The sequence below is a fragment of the Glycine max genome, chromosome 11 (genome assembly GCF_000004515.6).
Source record: "Glycine max cultivar Williams 82 chromosome 11, Glycine_max_v4.0, whole genome shotgun sequence".
Classification (NCBI taxonomy): domain Eukaryota; kingdom Viridiplantae; phylum Streptophyta; class Magnoliopsida; order Fabales; family Fabaceae; genus Glycine; species Glycine max.
This window is the reverse complement of record NC_038247.2, coordinates 39,071,509-39,094,856: the sequence shown is the minus strand read 5'-3', so window position 1 is coordinate 39,094,856 and position 23,348 is coordinate 39,071,509. Positions and strand designations below refer to the sequence as shown.

Below are 23,348 nucleotides of genomic sequence, written 5' to 3'. Positions count from 1 at the left end.
TGGGTTCTTAAATATAATTTCAAATGGGGATTTCATTTTGTTAGATCATGTTGGTGATGCCACAATTTTATTGAGGGAAGACTATGGACATGGTGAATTTTTGGAGGGGACAAAGAAGATTGCAACTTATACACCTGATCTTCAGTCTTTCCTTGCAGAAGAACCGCTCCCGTTGTCAGGCTCTTTACCTCAAAATGCAAGGGAAAAATTCAACAGACACCGAGTTAGTTTGACGTAATTGAGAAACAGAAATGAGATTTTGAGAGACAGAGGGAACATAGTATATTGGAAAGACGAAGAGGGATGGTAGGGGTGTTCAATTCAGTTGAGCCATGATGTTGAATGAAAAGACCCTTATCATTGGCAATGTGAAGCTGATCCGGACCAGTGCAGTCATTGGAAATTGAGAGACAATTGATGATGTCGTTGTTCACATGGTGAGAGGCTCCTAACTAATCAAAGCTAGGTAATCACATAATATCTTGATTGAGGTGCAAGGGTATATATACATTTGAAATACAATTGAGTCAGATACGTGAAAGATACTATGAGAAAAAATATCTGACTAATTTGAGATACAATATCCTAGCTAATCGTAATCACATAATATCTTGAGTAATCAATACTAGTTGATTATCCTAACTAATCAAGGCTTGGTAATCACATAATATCTTGAGTAACCAATACTAGCTGATTAGGCCTACAAAAACTAGGACGAAACAAAATATGAACAAATATCAGAAAATATTAACAGCCAGACTATATTCAACAATGTTACAGAAAAATCTCATCATACTGGTCAGCTTTCAATTAAAGAGTTACAATCAAGAAAAGGAAGAACTAGCATTGAAGGTATCGATAGAAAATCGACCTTCAAAAAGCAAAAATTGATGGCGAGACAATGGCAGAGACGAAGGCAATCGAAGGAACAAAGTAGAGATGATAACTATAATCACAACAATTTCAACACTAATAAGATGAATCCCCGAAAAAAAAATGGAAACGAGAGTTTCACACATCAAGATTACTAAATTTGAACATTATAGATGTCATATGGTTATTAAAATCATAATACCAAACTATTTTTCCTTTTGTGCACGAGAAGAACTCATTTTGTAACACAATTAAATTTAAACATACCACTTTAAAGAAACTACTGTATTGAAATTCTTACCACTAACCCAATCAACTTGCATGATGAGATAATCTAACTTCGTAATAATGTAGTGGGGAAAGTTCTTCGTTGATGACTTATCACATGAATGAGAGAACACCGTAGAACCGATTGTAACAAGACACTGGTTGCAGAATGCAGACGCTAGTTAGTTTCTATTTATCGTTCAGGCCTCAAGGGATAATATTAATATATATAGCAAAAGCAGACACTAGTTTTCTATGGATCGTTCAGGAATAATATGCTATAGATTGGGAACAACTATATGGTTTCAGTGGATAAATGACACAACAAGATGGAGAGTTGCTGAGATCGATATAGTTTATGTAAGAGATCCGTGAACGTATGAAATGGTTAACGAGTCCTACAAGTAATGCTAGAAAACAATAAGCTCTAGAGTTTTATAGCTATTAATGTCAATTTTTGCGGGTCCACTCATAAAGAAATCATAGTCAAGAGCCAATAGAAGCAAATACCCAGTATTGTGCTTATCAGGTTTGCAACCACCAAATGTAGTCACAATAAAGAGCACTAAGCAATATTTTATATGCATACAAAAGGAGGAAGCAACCTTTATGAGCATTATCCGCACCATTTACATAAATCGTATCTTCTACATGGATTAATTACATAGTCTTACCATGCTTAACAAGCTTAAAAGTATGTCTAGTCACAACCACCACATTGCCTAGAATGTCACAACCCACAAAACAAGTTCACTCATAAGCAAATTTTTTTGAAGAAGTAAAGCTGAATTTAATCAGAATCAGATGCAGATTCTAATCTTTGTTCCTCAGAGGCTGCATTATCTCCTTTTAAGTTCGCCTCTCCCTGTTTGAATGCCTTGGCTATCTCTTCAACGGGAATCAAAGGTAGATACCCGATGAAACTATAACCCTTTTGAGTCATGGCCTTGATCACATGGTTGTACTTCTCTGACCAGTGAGCAGCAGTGGGAACTGCTATCTCTGCCAATGCATGGAATGGTGGATAGTGGGTGAGTCCATTCCACAACTTCACCGAATTTATCAACACAAAATGCTTTGACTCTGTAGCAACAAAATGAACAGCAGCTCTTGACCCCCCAGATTGAGCTTCACTTGCAACTTTCCCTGCCTCACAAGTCACTTTCTGAATCACACCCTTGGCTTGATCCGCAAGGTGCTTGGCAAAGGAAGGAGCATGCTCATCGAACTTGTGGGAAGCTTCATCCACCTGCCCACAAGGTACAAAGGACACTTAATTAAGAGGCCGCCTCAAACAGAAGAATCAAGCCTCAATTCAAAGCAACAAGAAGTGGGTGATGAGAAATGGAAAAAACTTATATAGGGTGCTTTAGGAGTTGCTTGTCCTATTTTCTAATCAGAAAATGAAATTTTGTCTCAATAATTTATATAATCTTTTAATACAAACGTTAAAATGCGAATTACTTAGATGGAATTCCCAATTTTAATTGACAAACAGTAGAGCCCGCATATATAAGTTTTGTCCTCACGAAAAACAGCATCTTACAAAGGGTTAAACCTTTCCAGCAACGTTAAACAAAAAGTTTGGCCAACCAAAAGAACTAATTGATTTCCAGCATTTTTTTTAGCTCTGTAAGGGAATATTTACCCACAAATACAATATACTTTTTATTTGTAAGTGGCAACCACGTCCTTATTAGCTATTGAAGAAACAGATCTTGATCTTAGTTTATATAAAAAAGGATCAACATTAGAAGTAACAAGACAATTCATGAATACAAGCTGAGCATGAATCATCAACAACCTTTTTGCCATCACCCTTTTTATCAGATCCACGTGAGAAACCAGAAATAATTACAAAAACCATACAAATAAAACACCTTTTTTTTTTCTAAACACATGGATGTAGAAATGATCAAGAGGTAAAGGAAGAAAAAAATTACCTTTTTGTCAACATAAACCAGGACATCATCAGGGAAGTCCTTGAATTTGTTGCAGACAGGACCAAGAACGGTGGTTACAGTGTTCTCAACCGTTCCAACAGCGGATCTCAAAGGCCCAGAATTCTGCTTTGCGTACTCATACAGATTTGACACAATCACAAAAGTTTGAATAGCAGCAATCCTCACAAATCCCAGGTGCTTTAGTTCTTTGTTCTTGCTCTCAACAGTCACCTCTAACTGCATGCATAAAGTTGAATCACAAGTTACTTTAGTTCAATAAATTACAATCTCCACCTCCATGGGAAGAGAAAAAAACATCAATCAAAGAAGGAATTTTAAGAAAAGCCAAAAATATAATTATGCCAACCAACCTCAGTCTTTGCCATTGCTTTGTCTGTGTCGGAACTAGCTCGTTGGTAAAATTTAAGGAATGGAGAGTTCAATTAATGTTTTAGAGAAAGATGGAGGAAGAAAAATGAACACCAATAACCGAAACTTTGTTTGATTGCAATTGGCTTAAAGGGGACACGGCACAAGACAGGGTATATATTTATTTGCATCTAAATCTCAAACCACGGCACAAATAGAATCCAAAACACACGTCTCTGTGTTCGTCAAGGAAGGGGGTGGATCCTCGTTCGGACCGACTCCTTGGGATCTTTCTAGACCAAACTTGCTGCTTCCAGAAGCCACGTGGCGGTTTCTCGAAAATTGAGAACCTTCTTCGGAGTGGAGCGACCGGGATCCATGTTTATGTCAGGATTCACAAACCTGTGGACGCAGTTGTGTAAAATCATAAAACCGTACAATTAGGTGGAGTTTTCTTTTAATTGTTGTAATTATTACGTGAACGTTTCATACGGTTACAAATGATATTTAAGAAAGTTAAAATTAAAAATTGAAATTATTTCTTAAACAAGCTTCACTTGATTTATATACAACTTGAGAAAAAATAAATAAATAAGTGATTGATTTAAGAAAAATATTTGATAGGTACTTAATGTGTTATCTAATATCTAGAGAGAATAAACAAAAGAAAAAAAATAATGGATATAATAATATTTATAATGTGATAAGAAGATAAATAAAAAAATAAAAAATATTTGTAGGATGATTTATGTATCATTAGTTTTGATTTAATTGATGATATAATATAATAAAAGAAGAGAGATAAAGAAAAAGGAGAATTATTGATCAGTTTTTAAATTTTTTTGTTTTATAAATAAAATTACTCTTAAAAATTATCAAATCATGTATATTTAGGTTTTTTTACTGCATAAATCACTGTTTTTTTTTTTACAACGTAAATCACTGTTATGCCCCAACTCCTATTGACAAGCCCAAAATAAGTGTTATTATTTATTAGTCTCTTACTAAAAATAAAAATAGGAAAATAAATATAAATGCATGTTCTAGAATGAATTTGATTTGTTAGAAATCTGTTTTGCTTGCAGCAGTAATTGCATGTAGGTTAGCAGGTTTGCATCACACTGCTATGTCACATGTTATTATAATCGGTAATCAAATTACAAAATATGATTTGTAACTTAGTGCTCCAAATTGTATTCTTTTAATCTCAACTTAGTGGCAGTCAATTTTAAGTTCTTGTGGGGTCATCGTGCCAATTTAAATTTTCTAGTTAGGAATAATTAGTATTTACTAAAAAAATATAATCTATGACAAATCGTGGGCCATTGTAATGAAATGGAATGAGGTAACAACGACTGAATGAAGCTGAGGCCTTGGGACAACTTTTATCAACTAAAAACATTGTAAAAAGTTATAAGAAAAAAAGTAGCAAAAGCAAAAAAAATAATTCATGGAAACCTCTCATCTGTTGGACATCTAGTTAGGAAAAAAATTGAATATAATATAAAAACATAATATAATAACAAAAGAAATTTTTAAAAAAAACCACGAGTATGAATTAAGTGCTTCTAATTTTGTCAAAAAAAATAGTGCTTCTAATAAAATCTGTAAAATGATTCATATGTCCTTAATCCAACAGCAATACTCGACATGAGCCAATTTTTAGAAGAAAAAAAGTCGGCTAGAAAAGAAGACCATAGGGATTTCTACCAAGTCATTATCTCTTCTACTAATACGAAATGCTTATCTATACGCCATATATGATATAGTTATAAGGGATGTACAGGCCAGAATTTGTTACTATATTATCCGCAAATATTCAGGGACCTGAATTCAGGTTCACTGAGCCTCAGATCTCTGTCGCTTCATGTTTTGATGGATAGGCTCCTTCGCCTATAAAAGAAGAAAATTGCTGTCAGATTACAGGCATGTCCAAATTACTTGAAGGCTCTTTTTAACACTAAAGAAAGAAAATATAATATCACTATAAGGAATAAAGAAGCCACAAAATACCGCGCTAGTTTTCCTTGGTCGTTTGTCTTGGGAAGACTTGCTGCATATGATTGTGTCAGCTTCGTCCCCTTGATTTGCTATTCCATTTGTTCTTCCGTTCTCTTTGCCTTGCGCAAAACTCTCTCTTGAAATAACTGGCTGTACAATTTCAAAATAAATCACATAAGTTATATATATGGAAAACATTCGACATTATAGAAACTGGAAATTTAATCAATGTTACTAGTCTCAACCCTGCTTATGGGGGTGTTCCCGGGCTCTTTTGCCTTTGATGCTTTCTGTCCATTCCCGGAGTCACTATAGTTTGTCTCAGATGTCACTTTCATTCGTGTTAAATCTGATCCAATAGAGTGGAGAACCCCATATGTAGACACGTCATAGTTGCTTCCTGATCAACAAGAAAGCATAAGATAGTTGTAAGTTGACCATAAGATAGTTGTAAGTTGACCAAGTGCCAATATCGAAAAGCTGCGGAATTGAAATACAGAATATTAACGGCTTTAATCCATCACCATTTAAACGGAAACCAGTTTTTTTGGACTTGCTATTTGGTTCACAGTGATCAACATCCTGTGAAATTTGGAAACATGAAATTGGTAAACAACTAAACATACATTAAAATAAGTGGTGATATACCCCAAATATTGGGTAGTTATTATTACCATTGCTTCAGTAGTAGCACTTAGAGCTTTCTGGACTTCAATGAATTTCCTTTCAGTTAAGTCAGAATGGATAACACGTTTCCCTGGCGTATAGCAGACATAGAAAGTAACCGGGAAAAAACAGAAAAAGAAAATAAAAGGATTTGTTAGTGTGTGTTTGGTTCCAAAATTGGAACTCACCTAAATCACATCAAATTCTCGTTTGACGCAGCCTATCGGATGATGTCAAATACGCGCTTCTCATGTAACAAATGCAGAACAAAACACGCACTTAATTTGATACCTAATCTTTTGCTGCCTTTGGGTTCAATAATTCCATCCCGCACCATTTTATCTAGGATCTTTCGTGCTGCTATCTGGTTTACTTCTCCCTCAAGCAAGCTTTGAAGCTTAGTGACTGAAACGTGTGTCATCGGAAGAACATGATAGAGAGCCTGCAATGTTCACTCCCAAGTTAGGATTATACCATAACGTAAACATATTACCACTGTTGCATATAACTAAACGAACTCCTATCATAAGTCAATACTTTTAGAGATCCTTGATCATATTTCATGTAGTGTACAGACTCCATCCTCCCACTCTTGCACAAATCTTTGACTTCATTGCACAATTCATTTCAAATCGGTATTAGGAGTGTACTTTACTTGGGCACAAGAAACATCACTTTTATACTTGAGCTGTAGAGCATTCGTTGTGAACAAACTTTACATACATTACAAGTCAGCAAAGAGCCAAAGATCCTCATAGATAACACCAATAAAAAAAGGAAAAATAAAACTCACTTTCATGTATATGCGATCTTCAACCTGCAAAGCTCTGTCAAAGACTTGAGGAATTTGACCGTCAATTTCTTCCTTCACAATGGCGAACTCATATTCAAGGTTCTGACATCGCAATTTCATCAGTAAGGGGGCAAAAAAGGAAAGGACTACTCGAACAAAGGAAAAAGGGTTAAGGTCAATTTAGAAAAAAATCAACCTTGTCCTTGTTAATGGCGTAGGTTTCCTTCCCTATCTTTGATAGCACACCTTCCTCAACAAGCTTGTCTGTGATCTCTGAAGAACCAAGCAAAATCAGGCGAAAGAGAAATAAAGTTTGCAAGTGATAAAATCTGCAGAACAGCTCGAACATGATAATTAACCTTCATACCTTCGGATAGAACCTGCAAGTAAAACAATTCAACTGAAATTATATTTGGCAAAAGATGAGAAAAGAAACTAAAAATTGTAGATAGATCGTAATCTAATAATGGCTAAGCAAAGACATCATCTGAATAAAAGTATCAGGGAAAAAATTAGTACCACGGAGATGTCTGGAAAATTCGATAGAACATCATTAAACTCGATAGTGTCACGGTGACAACAGTTGATCCACTCCTTGACCCGGACCAGTTGTTGCTCATCATCCACCGGGTCCTGGGTATTGTCTGAACATAATGTAGATCATTAATATTCTGAGTTACAGGTTAGTAACTGAATTAGCAATTTTAAAGAACCAAAAAATATTTGTGTGGAGCCAATAAGAACACGGAAAATATGATTCCTCTGGGTTGAATTTATATAAACACATGCACACACGTACAAACGTGTACACACACTTTTCTCAAAGAAAGCAAAAAGACATAATTTACCTTCTTCAATAATGCCATAATCTTCCTGTTCTTGCGGTTTATTTGCCATTGTTTACATATTAAAAGAAAGTAATGGAGAAAATGATATTGAAAAAAATCAAGTCCCATGTTGGTTAAAGATAAAGTCAAGTTAAAGTAATATAAGTGAGGGGCAACCTTCATCCCTTGAACTAGATTTTGGGATTGAATTAGGTTTAAACTCACATACTAAGAATTTAAGAAATGGAGTTGTGCAGTAATAAAAAAAATATTCTAGTTACCTATTGGAGCAACTATATATCGATTCCCTTGAGTAAGATAAACCTAAAAATTGTGAAATGCTGAATATAAGTAACACGATTATTTCAATGGCAAGTCAGACAGTTTCCTCACTAAAATCTTAAATAGCAATGGCCACATCAAGCAACATCTTCGTTTACCTCACTGTCAGTATCATAATATTCATTCTGTTGCATGGAATCATCTCCAGCGCTGAAATCGTCTTGGACTCCCTCATTATCATCCTCACAAGGGTCGAGCACACTCTTCACCTATAAAATTGAAGAAGAAAAGATAAGAAATAGATTTAAAACCTAGCTGTGAACACGATATCCTTCCATTACCTTCAGAGCTAACACAAAGTGCTTGCTGTTTACATTCCCAACCTCCATTTTCAATGGATTCTTCTCCCATGGATGATAAGTTTCTTCATCAGTGCATCCCTTGAAGAAAGGAGGCTCATAATCAGCTGGCTGCAGGAAAAAAACAATTATATTGCCAAATCACCCTGTATAAGTCAGTCCTTTGCTTTGGCATAACAGAATGCTAAAATAACCACCAGTTGCCTAGCAAAGTATGCACTTCGAGTCTCGACAATGTAGAAATTCATAGAAAGGATAAAAGGAACTGAGATTTGCTATTCATGTTAAAGAACATACCGTCACATCATCATAGTAGAGGAGCTTCATCATAATAGTGCGCTGGGGAAAGAATGTAGAGGTCAGAGTTTGTAATGAATACTTAAACTTGAAGAATATTATGAAATTATCATTCAGAGCATTTGAATTTCTTTACCTCTTCTGGCATTTTCTCCAGAGTTCTCATCAACTGAACGAGAGTTCGGATCATCTTACACGCAGAACTCCTGAAGATTACACCAAATACAAATAATATTAGTTTAATTAGTGAGTTAACATGATAAAAACACTTCAGATCTAAATTATATTCTCTTTTGCAACATCAACCTCATCTGATGGGGAGTAACTTCTGTAGTCGAATTACACTTGAAGGTCCCCCGGTTCTTTTTGTTTCCAGTGCGGTTGATATTCATCGACACCTCTTGATTATCAGAATCTGAATAGCTAAATGAAACTGCACAGTGAAACTAATATTTATGAATCCTCCACAAATGACTCGAATTAAATTATTTAGAATCCATATTTTGCCACTTGATTATGGCAGTCTTTCGTAAAGTATTAATTAGGTGGCACTCTCGTCCTGTTAAAACAATAAACTACGTGGTATTCATTTAAGTACAGTTTCCAAATTCCGGCACATTAACACCTCTAACTAAAATTGCAATCAGATGTGTTAAAGCCTTACATGCATATTCCTCAAGCATCGGTCCGTCCACTGCTTCGCACACACAGAACAGAAGCGTCTTCAGGTATTTCTTCTGTAAGGCGTCGTATACACCTGCAAAATCGATAAATAGGATAGAAAAAAACCAAAAAAACGCATCACAAGCAACACAAAATCGCCACCTACAAGTTCAGTTAGACAATAGCTTAATCGTGCCTTTCTCCATCCAATCAATCAATCTGCGAGACTCAGCATCCACCGGCATAAGTTTTTTTATCTTCATCTCTGTCATTTCAAGCATATTTAGTTTTCGATGCAATTCACTCAGCAACAAATATTAGAAGATTCAGTGAAAAATTTAAACGGAAAATGACTAGAGTACTGAAACCAGGTTTTACCTAACGCGGGAACAGACTTATCATTGAAATACTTCTCAGGAAATAGTCCTCTGATATAACTGATGTTGAATATGGCAATTCGGAGCAGGATCCTCGTCTTGCAAATGAAATTTCAAATCAGATAATGAAAATACGTTGATTCAGAGTCTGGATTCGTTTACTAAATCCTCTCAAATTGAAGTAACATGTGGACGAACATTTCTCCATATGACTTGATTAAATTAAACTTCGTATAGCAAACATTACATTTTCTCTAATATAAAAGGCAACTAGATGCTGAAATTAAAACTAACCAACTTTCAGTTTGAGATCTGGTTTGATCCTAATGAATAATGATAATAAATGGAGCTGAATAGCAAGTTTCTGTAAAAGATGAATCAGGTTATTTTTACTGAACCAAAAATCTTCAGTGACAGATTCTATCGGCAAATGAAATCCTCTCAGGTGTAGAATTTGATAACGAAAGGAATACAACTACTATATAATATTGAAAACTAAATTTAGCGAAGAAATGTAAAATGCATAAAAGCAATAAATGATCAACAGGAAATGCAGCAGTGGAAGAGAAAAGAGAAGACTCGAACGAACAAAAATAGAAGTATCAGATATTCAGATCCCAACGATTTAAGGAAAATTAGATTAAAATGAGTAATATAAGAAATGCATGAAGCAAAACGATAGTTAAGTACGAGAAAGAGTGAATTTAGCGAAGAAATGTAAAATAAATAAAAGCGATAAATGATCAAAAGGAAATACAGCAGTGGAAGAAGAAAAAGAAAACTCGAACGGAAAAAATAGAAGTATCGGATATTCAGATCCATACGATTGAAGAAAAATGAGTAATATAAGAAATGCATGAAGCAGAACGAAGGTTAAGTACGAGAAGAAGTGAATCCTGCTCGGTGATTTCAGCTTCCTTAACTTTCTGTGCAACGACCTGAGAGAACGAAATGGAAAATTAAGAAACTCTCAGAGAGAGGAAGAAGATGAAGAAGAAGAGAAAGTAAGAGAAGAATCGAAGAGGCTTCAGGTCTCACCATGGTAGCAGAATTCCAGAGTCGCAAACTCAAAGTGAGAGAAGAGTGCGATTCACTTCGTTATAAGAAAATTTGAATGAGGAATGTGGCGGTAGGGGAGTGATATTTATAGGCCACAATGCACCACCACGCGAGATGGCAATGCCGTTAGTGTGAGAGAGTGCTGAAAGTGTAATAAGTCGGTCAATTAATTAGTAATTAGATAAGATTAGTAGTTAGTTATGATTAGTATTTTATTAGATAAGATTAGGAAGTTATGATTAAGATTTTATCTTAAATAATTAGATAAGATTAGGAAGTTATGATTAGAATTTTATCTTAAATAATTAGATAAGATTAAGATTTTATATTAAAATAATTAGATAAGACGAGGAAGTGAGTGAAGTTACATAATTTATTTCTAATTGCAACAGAAAGTTCCTTCATGCTTTTGTTACGCATTTGAATTTGATGTTATCACGCAGATTTGGTGAGCGAATTGGCGCCAAAAGAGATTCCGTTTGTTAGGCCTTGAATCGAATTTCTTGCAAGCGGTAACATCCTTCATTCCTTGTCTTAATTAGTGTATGACATTTAATTGATGCATGCATTTCAAATGGATTAATTGCTCGAGTAGTGTTTGAATTAATGTATGATGGACATGAAAAGAGAAATTAAATGTCATGGATTAATATCTGAGTAATATAATTATAATTTCATACATATAATCATTAGTGATATTGAATTAATGCATGCATCAATCATTGTGCGTTATTTAATCTCTGCATTTCTTATGGAATTAGTCTACCGTTATGTGTTAACATCTAAAAGTGACTGATAGAATGGAACACGTACGTTAACATAGTTCATTAACGAGCAGTATAACTTAATTTACGAAGAGTTTTTTTTTCTCAGTAGTAAATTTTCAAAGAACGAAATAAAATTTTTGAAGTTATACATATTTAAACAGATTAAAATCTTAAGTTATACATATTTAGGGGGGAAGGTGATGAAAATAGTTTTTATGACATTTACTCAACTTTTCATGATTATTATGATAGATAAGGATGTGATTTTAACAACAAAAAAATGGCTAGTATTTATTCGACTAATTGATGAGGACAATGAAAATGAATGTATGTTCATTCAATAAATAACCAAAAAACTGAAGACAAACCGATAAAGAAAAAGTTATAGAAATGCATTTAAAGGGATTAAAAAGCCAGGTGAAAAACTTAAAATAGAGAAATTGTTGACATGAAATAAAATGAAAATAAAAGAATTGAAAAGACTATTTTATCTCCAAGACTTCAACTTATTACCTAGTTCCTACTTGAACATGCGTCACTAGAGAAGCTACAATTTCAACACATCATTTATCTTTATTGGGGTTATTGTATTGTATAGCATACATATTTTATGCAGAAACAAACACACTTTCATTGGAGATTCGGAATAAAATGGGAAGTTCTAATAAAGAACCATAAACGAAGTGCAGTTGCACTAACAGTTATGGATGCCCAATTCGTGAAGAACTATTACATATTCTAAAAGGAAGCCCAATCTAGAGAATGGATCATAGGTTTATGTCAACCCACATAAAAGATATACAGGTTAAATAAAAACAATTGGGGAATTTTTATTACCAGGACAATAACCAACCAAGTATCCGCCCGCACAAGTCATATTGTATAAACCGTTTCTACACTCAACACATGCTTACACTCTCGTCCTCCCCCTTCCTTTTTTTGCTGGTTCAGTGTATACATATTACAATTTCCACAACAAAGAGAATTCTAACGTTAAATCATAACCCAAGAATGCTATAACATACAAACTAATAAAAATTCATTCCGATATTGTATAACCCACAATTCATTCTGATAAGAAATCTCTTCTATTTAGAGGATGCGCAGCTGCAGCAATTTTCTCCCGCAGGTTGAATTTCTTTGCAATTAGTGGCCGGACATCATCAACACCAACCAAGCTCTCCAAGAACGGAAGTAATAAAAGCAATTCTTGATCTGAACGATCATCAAACCAACTCTCGATTGGTATTCCGTTATCCACTTGGAATCCAAATGCCTAGGTTAAAAGAAAAAAAAATTAACAGCAGAAAAAGTGTTAACTAACATTTTAGCATAGTATTTTTTCAAGAACTATAAATAAAAGCCAAATATCTAACTAGTACAAGTCATTCCTAATCTTATTCTATACTAACAGATCTTTTTACAAATAACAAAAAAAATTAGTATATTCAATGAGGGAGAGTAAACGTCTTGTGACTCTTGTCACAATCCCAGTCACAACAAATGGGAAAGTGACACAACTGTTGAAGTGTTTCAGCAAAATTTCACAACAAAGATCTAAGAATTATTCCGAGGGCTTCCATATGCAACACTAATGATGGCAGTATAGCACAGTACAAATGTAACCATAAGTGCAATATTGATCTCTTAAACAAAAGAACGTATAAATACCTGTGGGGAATTGTCAATTATCATAACATGTGCCAAATCACGACCAAGCACTGTTAAATCTTTGAGGTAATTCCCCTCCACGTAAACACAGGACTCACGGTATACACGGTGGCGAAATATCTTCCGCTTTGGATCAAGCACATTTAGAAGTTGCTCGGCATAAATACTTTGACTAGCTGTAAATATAATAATCTCAAAAAGACCAGAAACTCTCTCAAGGAAATCTTTGAGGTGAGGGCGGCAGCGTACATAGACAATGTGCTCCTCACTATTGAAATTAACAGGAAAAGTGAAGTCTACATCCTCACAAGGTTCCAGGGTAGAATGCACCAAAGTTTCTGCAGAGTCAAAAACAACAGAGTATAAAATGAGCAGTTCAACCAAGAGCTTTGACCACTAGTTATTTTGAGTAACAGAAAAGCAAAATGAGACTAAAATAATAGAAGATTGGTACATCGAAGAAGAATTAAAGCACTTTTCACTATAAAAACATGTTTCTACCTCCAGGCTCCAGCATTCATTTTCACACGGTATCATAATTCAGGACACAACACCAATTTAATTAAGGCAGCACAGCCATGAGCTAGAACCCACAAGGTCACAAAGCAGCAACATTAAGATTGCACCAAGGCTGATGGTTCACCCCCACATAACTAATTTAATATAGGTTCTATGAAACTATACTAGCTGATGATGTGTGATGACATTAAATTAAAGCATCTAAGTAATGAATGATAGTGGTATGAGCAGAGCGAGAGCATAGCCATCATATTAATAAAATGTCAATAAGAAAAATTAGAAAGATGAAACTAAAAATAACTGCATAACAATAAATTAATGACGACCCCAAAAAAAATGAGGGGAAAAGGACACGGAACAGAGGCCATCAAAACAGAAATCAACAGGACACTAGCATCAGTTCTGTTGTAGCAAACAGGCCATCCATATACCTAAACTCTCTCAAAATAAAAAAACATTCTGATGAACACCTTAACAGTTAAGCATGCATATATGATTTTCCTTACCATCCAAGTCCAGGACAAGAGTAGTAGAAGGGCAACTACGTGTCTGCTTCGGTAACAACAATCGTCTAAAAGTTGGAACCACTGTTGACAAGTCTGGCAAGGTCTTTATGAATAAGTACGGGTCAAAGTCATCAAAATCCTCAAATTCATCCTCCTCTATGCACATTTCAGAAGACATGGGATCCTGACTGTGCTCATCAACACATTCAAGCTTTGAGTTTTTCATGGCAAGATATATGGCAGAAACTTCCATGGAAAGACCATTTCCATCATAATCAGAATTGCAACCATTCACATTTTTTGTGCTTAAAGATGAATTGTTTATGTCTACCTCCATTGCAGTGTCAGAGTCTCGACTAACATGACCATCTACTGCATCTTCCTGTGGTGACTCTATTTCTTGGCACGGAGAAACTCTCTTGTGGTCTTCATTCTGAAAAATTTTGATAAAATCAACTAGAGAGAAACAAAAGAAAAATATTAAAAATTATTTAAAATTATCAAATTGAAATTAGGAAGATTTCATGGACAAACAGAAAAAGAAATTCAAAGCTAAGAATAATTAAAATAATACAATATCATTTACCTCTGTCAACTCCACCAGAATTTTTGGACAAGTGAAACCCAGGAGAAAATATAGTTCCAGACTCCAGATGAACAGCTTGATTGTTACAACCCTGAAGTATTATTTCAAAACATTGGGAAAAAAAATGTAAGAGGATATCTAGTGTTCCAAGGCAATTCCCTTCAAATCAGTATTTGAATTTTCAGAAAGCATTTATATTAAACATGTTCAGTGTATATAAGATCATTAAAACCACTACATTTGAGATACAGGTACTCTGCCAAATGAGGTTTTTAGTCATTAGTTTAGGTCTTAAAAGATTTAAAACAGTTTTTGAGAAAAAGTGAAACTTATGTAGTAGCATGCACACCTGCACACACACATAAAGGAAAACAGACAGACTAAGACAAGTAAAAAGGCAGTCCAGTTAAATTACCATAAAATCTAATGAAACACCGTCAACTGCATCATTTTCCAAACAAGCATCAGAAGTCCCACTGTCCATAAACTCATATCCATTATTCAAATCTGTTGGAGGGATAGGCTCTCTAGTTTTATTCTCAAGGGTGCTAACTGAAGTTACACCAAGAAGATAAAAAAGTAAAATCAGTTAATTTCACTGTTTTCTAATTGCTGAAAGACACATTCATTTGGACATAATATATGCACACTGGAAATTTCAAATTTCAAAATAATAATTTCAAATTTCAAATTATGAAGGAGCAACATGGTTATGAATCATACATTTTGAAACAATTGATACAAATTAACTTAAAAAACTGAACAGACCATCACTAGTACTTACGAGATTTATTCTTTCTAGCAGATGATGTAATTAAGTCTGTGACTTTCTTTTCAGCAGCTTGACCATTTTGAGAGACCTTCCTCTGTGCTCTTGAAACTTTAGGACTGCCACGCTCTTGACTGGCATTTCGCCTGGAGGTTTTTTTCTTAGTTTGCATGTCCACTTCAAGAAGAATGTTTGACAAGCTGATTAATTTCTGTAGGAGTAATCAAAGCAGCAAAAACAGGTTCAGAAAGACTAACCTAACACAGTGCATCCAGGAACCGCTTTTCAAAGATCCCAGCCAATCGGAAACAGATACCCTAGTAATAACTAAAAGGCTAGATCCTCCCCAAATGGAGATACCTTAGTAATGACTAAGAAGCAAATCTTTTCGAGGAATATCCAGAACTCAACACTAAAAAACAAAATGAATCTTCATAACAGCTTAAAAATTCAGAGCTCTAACTTCTAAGTTCACATCTCTAACTAGATTAGTCGCATAGGATTATAATTCAAACAACTAACATCAGAAAGACTAAAAGCAGAAAAAGAAACTACAAGTTCACACTCAAAATTTGTTCCAAAGCAACCAAATCTATTTTCAAGAATTATTCATACATCATTACGTTAACTAATCGTCTAACGAATTAGTCATTCCTTCCTCGCACGAGGCTATCAAATCAACAGAACTCCACAGTCACACCCTCACTTAAAGTATCTCGAAAATACCAAGACAAAACCGATACATCTAAAAGCACACCAAATCAACTACCCAGCATCAATTGCGATATCAGTATCCAAAATCTGAGAATCAAACAGAACAAGGAACGGATAAAACCGAACCTTCACATTGAAATCGCATAAAACCCTAAAAACACAACAGACCCTAAAACATAACAACTACAAGACACGAGCGTGAGCTAACCGAAGAAGCTCAGCTCAAATCATGGATATCTGATATGAAAATCAAAAGCGATGAGCTCTCACGGCAAGCAATGCATTCGCAGTGGCTTTTTCCTTTAACGAGAAAAAAACAAATCAAAGAAAAAAATAAAGGAAGAGAATGAATCAACTCACAGTAAATAAGCTGAAGGAAGAGACTAAAACCCTAGATTTGTTCACTGGTGGAAGAAGAAGAAGAAGAAGAAGATATATTCTTCACTGTCCGAAATTTTTTTGGATTTTTTCCCTCCAATGAGAAAAGTGAGAGGGAAAACAAATGGAGGATGGAAAATGGAAAATTATTTTTATCGGGACGAAGGGATGCGTTGATAAATAATAATGCAGACTGAAATTTATTAAATAACATTAATTAATTAAAAAATATTATTCTTGTCCACCGAAATTTGCAAATTGTAATGCTTCTCTTTTCTCGCGCGTTGAAAACATACGCGCGAGGTTTTTTGTAGAGTTCCTACTCGCTCATATGAATGGACACGTGTCTCGATTAAAATAGATCTTGGCCGTTCCGGGGAAGTGAGCGTCACAGACTCACGGTCACGGTTGATAATAACCTCGTCGCTTGTGTGATTTTGAATTTCAAAACCAGATTCATTCAACTCCTCCTCTTATGAACTTTCTCTGAATTTACTTTTTTATGCTCTCGTCTTTCTTGAAATTGCTCACGGAGACCTCAATTAATGGGATATTGTGAATGTGAGTCTAATCAAAAGCTATTAGAAATCTTGGCAAATGCTTAGCGATTTAATTTTTCTTTTTTATCTGTCTACAGAGGAGTTTAGAGAAAAATTCATCTTCCTTGTTTTAAGGTTGGTTCGGTATAGTAAAATAAAATGAAATAAAAGTAAATTAAGAAAAAAAATTGAATTAAAATAGAATGTAAAATCATGAATCTCTTATTATTTTATTGTTTATTTCATTTTTTTTATCTTTCACGCTAAAGGAACAAATCCTTAAAAGTGAAATTTCCCACTTTGTTTGATTAATAAGAAAAAAATAGATATCATTAAGAAGAATATTTACCAAATGATATAGATACCATTAAGTAAAAAAGATATATAATAAAGGGAATAAAAATATATAAATAAAGATTACATTAAAATTAAGTAACTTATAAAATATTTATTTTATCTATTAAATTAAAAAAATATTTATTTATTTAAAGTGAACGTCTATATTACATAATAAAAAAGAAAAAAAACTATTAACAGGAAAGTAAACAAAAGTCAATAAAACTCATAAATGTAAAAATATGATTAAATTTAAAAATAAATATTCTTTTGAAATAAAAATGATTTTTATCAAAAAATAATTCTACTTATATTTATTGTTATCATTAAGGGGTATAATAGTAATTTTATTAATTTAAACCTTTTATTCCAATTTGTGAGAAAGAATATTAGTGTGGGGGCACGTTTCATTTTTTCTTTCCTCACATATTTTATCTGTTCCACAAGGAGGAATTTTTGGAATAAATAATCAAATTTATCCTTGAAAATGTGGAACACAGATAAATTAATCTCTAAAAGATGAAAAAAAAATTAAATTCATAAATGCATAAAAAATATGAAAAATTAGTCTTGCAAAAAATTTAATAACAAAATAATTCATAAATTTTATAATTTAATATCAAATTGATCATCGAAAAATATAATCTATTATTAACTTGATTCTTGAACATGACAACTTAATAATAAAATGAGCTTACAATTTTTTAAAAATTATTATATCAAAAGGTTTATAACACTCATGCATATTACTGAAATAACTGAGTTAAACTCTTTTGATTTTATCACATTGGTTTGATTTAAATAAATGTATATGTAAAGAATTAATTAAAATCAAACTACTTTTATTTAACTCAAGTTAATTTGAGTTAAGTATTCAAATTAGTATTTATTGTTTACATTAAGAAAAAATATAATTACAAGGAAAAAAATGAAAAAAAAGTTTTCAAATTAGTTTAAATAATCTTTAAAAAGATAACCACTTATAAATAATAATAATAGCAATGCATTTTTAGCCCCTAAGTATTGTAACTATGCAATTTTGATTATTGGTTAAGATACAATTTTCATTCTCTTATTTTCTCATATTTGTCATTTTAGTCTTCCATTTTTAGTTGAGATAATTCATTTCTCACTTTTAAAAAATCATGATATGACAAATTTTAAATATTAAATGTGTATTATGTTAATACTGACTTATACATGTTTATAAATTAGCGATGTGTGAAATATATTTTTTAAAATTATTTAATTATTGTTAAGATTAAATTATTGAAAAAAAATAACAAATCAACATTTAAAATTGATCACAAAAATTAAAATCATAAATTTTTGGGAAAACAAAATGTTTCAACTAAAAAATGGGGAGACTAGAATAAAATATCTAAAAGAAACAAGGGGTTAAAAATTATATTTTATCCTAGTTTATTCATTTTTTTCATCCACAATTAAGTATTTTTTATTGATTTTATTTAATATTAAATGAATTTAGTTTGTTTATGAAACACGATTCAAACATTATCGAAATATGAATGGAGGGGGCAGTAAGACATACAAAAACCATGCGACTTTATTAGATCCAATATTGTACGTGGTGTACTTTCAAAGAGAGATAGTATCAATCCATTCATTAGCCCATTTCTTGGACTATCTTGAGCTCAACGCATACTACATACTTGATATATTTTTACAACATTACATAACTTCCACCCAAATCAAAGACTTTAATTTTTTTTTATCACAACAGTTACATCGATAATGATATCCTTTATTGTGCATTAATTTATCTTGTTGAGTTCAAGAGCTTATGGTGTTGAACCTGCGAATCACTTGGCATCGTAAAGGCTTTTTCATTTCGAGCGAGAGCTTTAGGCATTCTGAAAGATCCACGGGTTGCACTGGAATCCATATGAAATGGTGAAGAAGTTGTGCAAGCCATAGATGAACTGTGGCTAAGCCTAATGTTTTTCCTGGGCACACCCTACGTCCTGCACCAAATGGTGCAAGTCTCATGTCCGACCCCATGATCGACACATCTTCTTTCATGAATCTTTCGGGCTTAAAGGCCCACGGGTCCTCCCAAATGGATGAGTCATGTGATATAGCCCACATGTTAACCATTGCAGTTGTGCCAGCTGGCACGATGACCTTGTCCACGTGGACATCATGGATTGCGAGGCGAGCCCAGGAAAGTAATGGGCCTGGTGGGTGCAATCGGAGAACCTCCTTCACTATGGCCTGGAGGTAAGGGAGGTTTGGAATGTCTGAGTCTCGCATGTAACCGTTTTGCTTGATGCATGAGTCGATCTCTTGACGAGCTTTCATTTGTACGTCTTGGTGTAAAACCATCATGGCCATGATCCATTCTAAAAGTATAGCAATTGTGTCTGTTCCCCGAAATATCATTTCCTGCACAAAGCATCCAAAATAATGCTACAATATATAAGTTTTTATACACAATGAAACTCTTTTAGTAGGAAAAAAAATATTATATGGTCCTAGAACACCATAATCCTAACCACTTTTTACGTGATACACGTGATTAAGTGTTATTATTTTTTTGTCTTTTAAGTTATAAATTAAATCTTCATCATTTTTCTGTTAGAGTAAACATTGGTTGGAACTGTAAACATGCAGTAATTTAGAATTTATTTAGAACATGAATGTGAAATTTAGAATATTAATACTCACAAATCTTAATAATACATGCATTTGACAAAAAAAAAATAAAAATGGTGTACTTACCCATAAGATAGCCACTACATCTGAATCACCTATGCTTTCCTCTTTAGGCAACAATAACAAGGCACTAAGAAAATCATTTTGTCCAACGTACTTCCCTGAATTTTTTCTTTCTTCCACAATTTTACCCACCACACTATTGACCTTAGTTGCCAATTTGTGACACCTTCTCTTGACCCCGTGAAAGTCCAAAAACCCGAAAGGAAAATAGTCTGCCCAATTAAACTTGGCAATCAAGTCATACCCTTCCTCAACCATATCACCCAACGCCTCCTTTGTTTGTGATCCTAGAGAATTATTAATACCAAACACACACTCCAACATGTGGCTCAAAGACCCTTCATACAATATGCCTCGAACCTCTACCACCCCTTTGTCCCCCATCTCCTTCCATATCCTCATCACCATTTCACCAACCACATGTTGTCGGAGACTCTCCAAGTCAGAAATCCTCCTTGGAGAGAACATGTGGGTGATTGCCACTTTACGTAGGTGGCGCCAATAAGTCCCATATGGAGCAAATCCAATGGCACGCTCAAACATGAGCATTCGGGCCGATTCTTTAACGGGTCGGTCAGCGAAGTTCGACCCACAAAGAATTTCTCTTGCGGTTTCTGGGTGACTGCTGATAACAACTGGATTTGTTCCTAGACTCAATGTCATGAGCTTTTTTGCTTTTGGTGAAGTGGCCATGGCAGCAAGTTTCCTGTGGGCTAGAGGGCCCATCGCAGGTAAAGTTCCCAATATGGGCCAGCCCATTGGGCCAGAGACTTTTGCATGGCCTTTGTAACGACTGTGATATTTCCTCCATGCAAAACCTCCGGGGACAAGCCAATAGTTGAGGGAAATAGCAAGAAGGGCGAGTGACGTGGAGAGAAAAAGAGAGATGAAAGACAATGAGTAAGAAGAGAGGGTGCTTTGGAATATTGTTGTGCCAATACAAACAAGTGTTGGAATCATGATTAGGAGCACGTAAGATGATTCAAAAAGCGTACATGAAAAACAAAACAAAGTTGAGGAGGGGAAGTATACGAGGGAAGATGATACTAATGGGCTACAACATGTGAGGATCAATGCATGGTATATATAGACTTTTGGAAGTGGCTGAGGTTAAGGATCTATGGTTAATTACATAACCATGGTTAAGCACTTCACTTGCACGCTCCACGGCTATAGGTCTAAGGATTATGACTTTAAATATTTTAATAGTAAGAACTTTTGAAATTTGTAGTACACTAGTACTATATGTTGGTTATAATAATACTTTTGTAACAAATTTCTCATTCAGATAACACATCAGGAATAGGGAACCAAGACAGCTGGTAATTTATTAGAAAGGAGTCCCTCTTCAAATCTTGTTCCATCGTGAATATTTAAATTAACATGGATGCAAGTTACTTTCACGAATAAGATGAGTCATTCGTTCGAAGCAGATCATTAAATACCCCTATTCTGCTTAATCACTATACTGGAATATATCCCTAAAATACAGAAATTTCGTATTTAACAATGGGTTAATCAAGCACATAATCCGATAAGCTCAAGGGTTAATACTAATTAGTGTTGATTGTGGAACATGATTCGGTTGTCAATGCTAACCATACCGCATCAATCACATCGAATTAACAATAATCACTTTGTAAGGAACGAATTAATGTCGTAATTTAATCATTTGATTATTTTTTAAGACTATAGGTACATGGTCGACAATGAGCATAAGTCATACAGTCTCTCTGCTGCCTCTGCTAGTTGCTTTAGAGGCAGAGAATGAGCAAATATAAAATGTTGAATGCTTTCATACTGAGACTCTCATGTCACAAAAATTAGTACGAAGTCGCATTATCTACTCTCTTTTTTAACATATATATTGATTCGAATTTTACACGAGATTTGGTATATATGTGTGATATTCTTCACAAGATCAATTTGTATAAAAAGAATGATTGATAGTGTGACGCTTTTCTTCGAGGTCGATCAATCCCTGATATGGTTGATTGCATAAAGTTTCCACTTGCCTATAGCATATAGCAGGCGTAATATGAACCAGAACCCAGAAACAACATGGGTAGGATTTCCTGTGCCACTTTATTTATTTATAAATATCATATCATATATGTATAAATTATATTAGTATAACACTAACACAATAACACATAATGGAGTATGTGTCATTTAGCTACTTCATCAGTCAAGGACTCTAGATTATTCTTCTGTGTTCAACAAATATAGGCATTATTAATTATGATCTTAGTCAAGGTGAGCTTTACCTAGACAGTTGTACCCTGTACCAGTGTGCCCACTCGTTTGTTAAAAAAAAAAAATACCGTGGAGTGATAGACATGGTGAAATAAAATTAACGTTTATCAACAGTGTCCAGATATATATATATATATATATATATATATATATTTATATCTATATCTATATCCTTGATATATCCGAAGATTCTTTTTTAGCACAAGCTGTATGGCATATATACTTTAATTGCATGTTTTTCTTTAATTACTTCATAAAAAAACCATGCTTTACAATGATATGCCATGACATGGCATTATTTTCATTGCCATATACTGGAAATAATTAATTTATATATATATATAGTCATATTTTCAGCTCTGAATAATGCATTATAAACACCTTTATAAAAAATAATGCATTACATACACAACCACGAAATCACGAACGCTTAAATTAAGAAACTATTTATCTCAGAATCTAACCAGTGTCTGGCGCTTTTAATAATGCAGTGTGAGCAATCAGCAGATACATGCATATCCTCAACTTCATCACGCTTGGAATGAAAAAAAAATCTAGTCGTCCACTTTGTCAAGATGTAACTATCAAAGTTTAATTACAACAGTGTGCTGCTGTTTCAAAATTGATTTTTATATATGCACTTCATGCATCTTAAGGTAAAATAATATACATTTTTTTTATTAATATATTAAAAAACAGGGACAGTAAAAAATATACACTATGCAAGCTTACACATAATTTATATATAATTAAAAAAAATTGTTTAAAAGAACGGGGATGATAATTGAACCT

General features: G+C 33.9%; 3 protein-coding genes across 20 annotated transcripts; all 3 read right to left on the bottom strand.

Moving 5' to 3' along the window:
• Positions 1-1,644: 1,644 nt before the first annotated feature.
• Positions 1,645-10,904, bottom strand: LOC112935895 (REF/SRPP-like protein). 15 transcript variants are annotated; one of them, XR_005887011.1, is made up of 22 exons: positions 10,756-10,888; positions 10,599-10,655; positions 9,719-9,815; positions 9,507-9,605; positions 9,342-9,434; positions 8,984-9,110; positions 8,814-8,883; positions 8,678-8,719; positions 8,363-8,491; positions 8,180-8,290; positions 8,021-8,063; positions 7,432-7,556; positions 7,280-7,292; positions 7,109-7,185; positions 6,913-7,014; positions 6,411-6,561; positions 6,128-6,210; positions 5,978-6,035; positions 5,699-5,853; positions 5,466-5,603; positions 5,237-5,345; positions 3,711-3,854 (listed from the first exon to the last, which is right to left on the bottom strand). XR_005887011.1 is itself a non-coding variant. In XM_041006449.1 (22 exons), the coding sequence occupies exons 5-21, from the start codon at positions 9,358-9,360 to the stop codon at positions 5,292-5,294; spliced, it is 1,488 nt and encodes a 495-aa protein (XP_040862383.1). In that variant the 5' UTR covers positions 9,361-9,434; positions 9,507-9,605; positions 9,719-9,815; positions 10,599-10,655; positions 10,756-10,891; the 3' UTR covers positions 3,711-3,854; positions 5,280-5,291. The 15 variants fall into 15 exon arrangements, 12 of the variants coding, with proteins under 12 accessions (NP_001352062.1, XP_040862388.1, XP_040862383.1 ...); XM_041006449.1 differs by having other exon boundaries at positions 5,280-5,345; positions 7,109-7,176; positions 10,756-10,891; XM_041006448.1 differs by having other exon boundaries at positions 5,280-5,345; positions 10,542-10,655.
• Positions 10,905-12,348: 1,444 nt separating this feature from the next.
• LOC100798665 (CTD small phosphatase-like protein 2) lies at positions 12,349-16,853 on the bottom strand. Of its 4 annotated transcripts, XM_026124285.1 has the most exons (8): positions 16,669-16,853; positions 15,852-16,006; positions 15,610-15,771; positions 15,241-15,377; positions 14,826-14,916; positions 14,240-14,695; positions 13,215-13,552; positions 12,349-12,819 (listed from the first exon to the last, which is right to left on the bottom strand). In XM_026124285.1, the coding sequence occupies exons 3-8, from the start codon at positions 15,764-15,766 to the stop codon at positions 12,610-12,612; spliced, it is 1,389 nt and encodes a 462-aa protein (XP_025980070.1). In that variant the 5' UTR covers positions 15,767-15,771; positions 15,852-16,006; positions 16,669-16,853; the 3' UTR covers positions 12,349-12,609. The 4 variants fall into 4 exon arrangements, with proteins under 4 accessions (XP_025980070.1, XP_025980068.1, XP_025980069.1 ...); XM_026124283.1 differs by lacking the exon at positions 15,852-16,006 and having other exon boundaries at positions 15,610-15,805; XM_026124284.2 differs by lacking the exon at positions 16,669-16,853 and having other exon boundaries at positions 15,852-16,652.
• A 2,257-nt stretch (positions 16,854-19,110) lies between these two features.
• LOC100799715 (cytochrome P450 78A5) lies at positions 19,111-21,368 on the bottom strand. The gene is made up of 2 exons (XM_003538503.4): positions 20,304-21,368; positions 19,111-19,967 (listed from the first exon to the last, which is right to left on the bottom strand). Exons 1-2 carry the CDS (start codon positions 21,258-21,260, stop codon positions 19,356-19,358), a joined length of 1,569 nt encoding a protein of 522 aa, XP_003538551.1. The 5' UTR covers positions 21,261-21,368; the 3' UTR covers positions 19,111-19,355.
• Positions 21,369-23,348: the final 1,980 nt, after the last annotated feature.

Coding starts and splice junctions, on each gene's coding strand:
- LOC112935895 (XM_041006448.1), bottom strand. Junction 8,064..8,179: donor ATTATGATACTGACAGTGAG/GTAAACGAAGAT, acceptor CACAATTTTTAG/GTTTATCTTACTCAAGGGAA. Junction 7,015..7,108: donor ACGCCATTAACAAGGACAAG/GTTGATTTTTTT, acceptor TTGCGATGTCAG/AACCTTGAATATGAGTTCGC.
- LOC100798665 (XM_026124285.1), bottom strand. CDS start 15,766: ATGCAAACTAAGAAAAAAACCTCCAGGCGAAATGCCAGTCAAGAGCGT. Junction 14,917..15,240: donor GTGTTTCATTAGATTTTATG/GTAATTTAACTG, acceptor ATAATACTTCAG/GGTTGTAACAATCAAGCTGT. Junction 12,820..13,214: donor TAATTGACAATTCCCCACAG/GTATTTATACGT, acceptor CTTTTAACCTAG/GCATTTGGATTCCAAGTGGA.
- LOC100799715 (XM_003538503.4), bottom strand. CDS start 21,260: ATGATTCCAACACTTGTTTGTATTGGCACAACAATATTCCAAAGCACC. Junction 19,968..20,303: donor ATGTAGTGGCTATCTTATGG/GTAAGTACACCA, acceptor TGCTTTGTGCAG/GAAATGATATTTCGGGGAAC.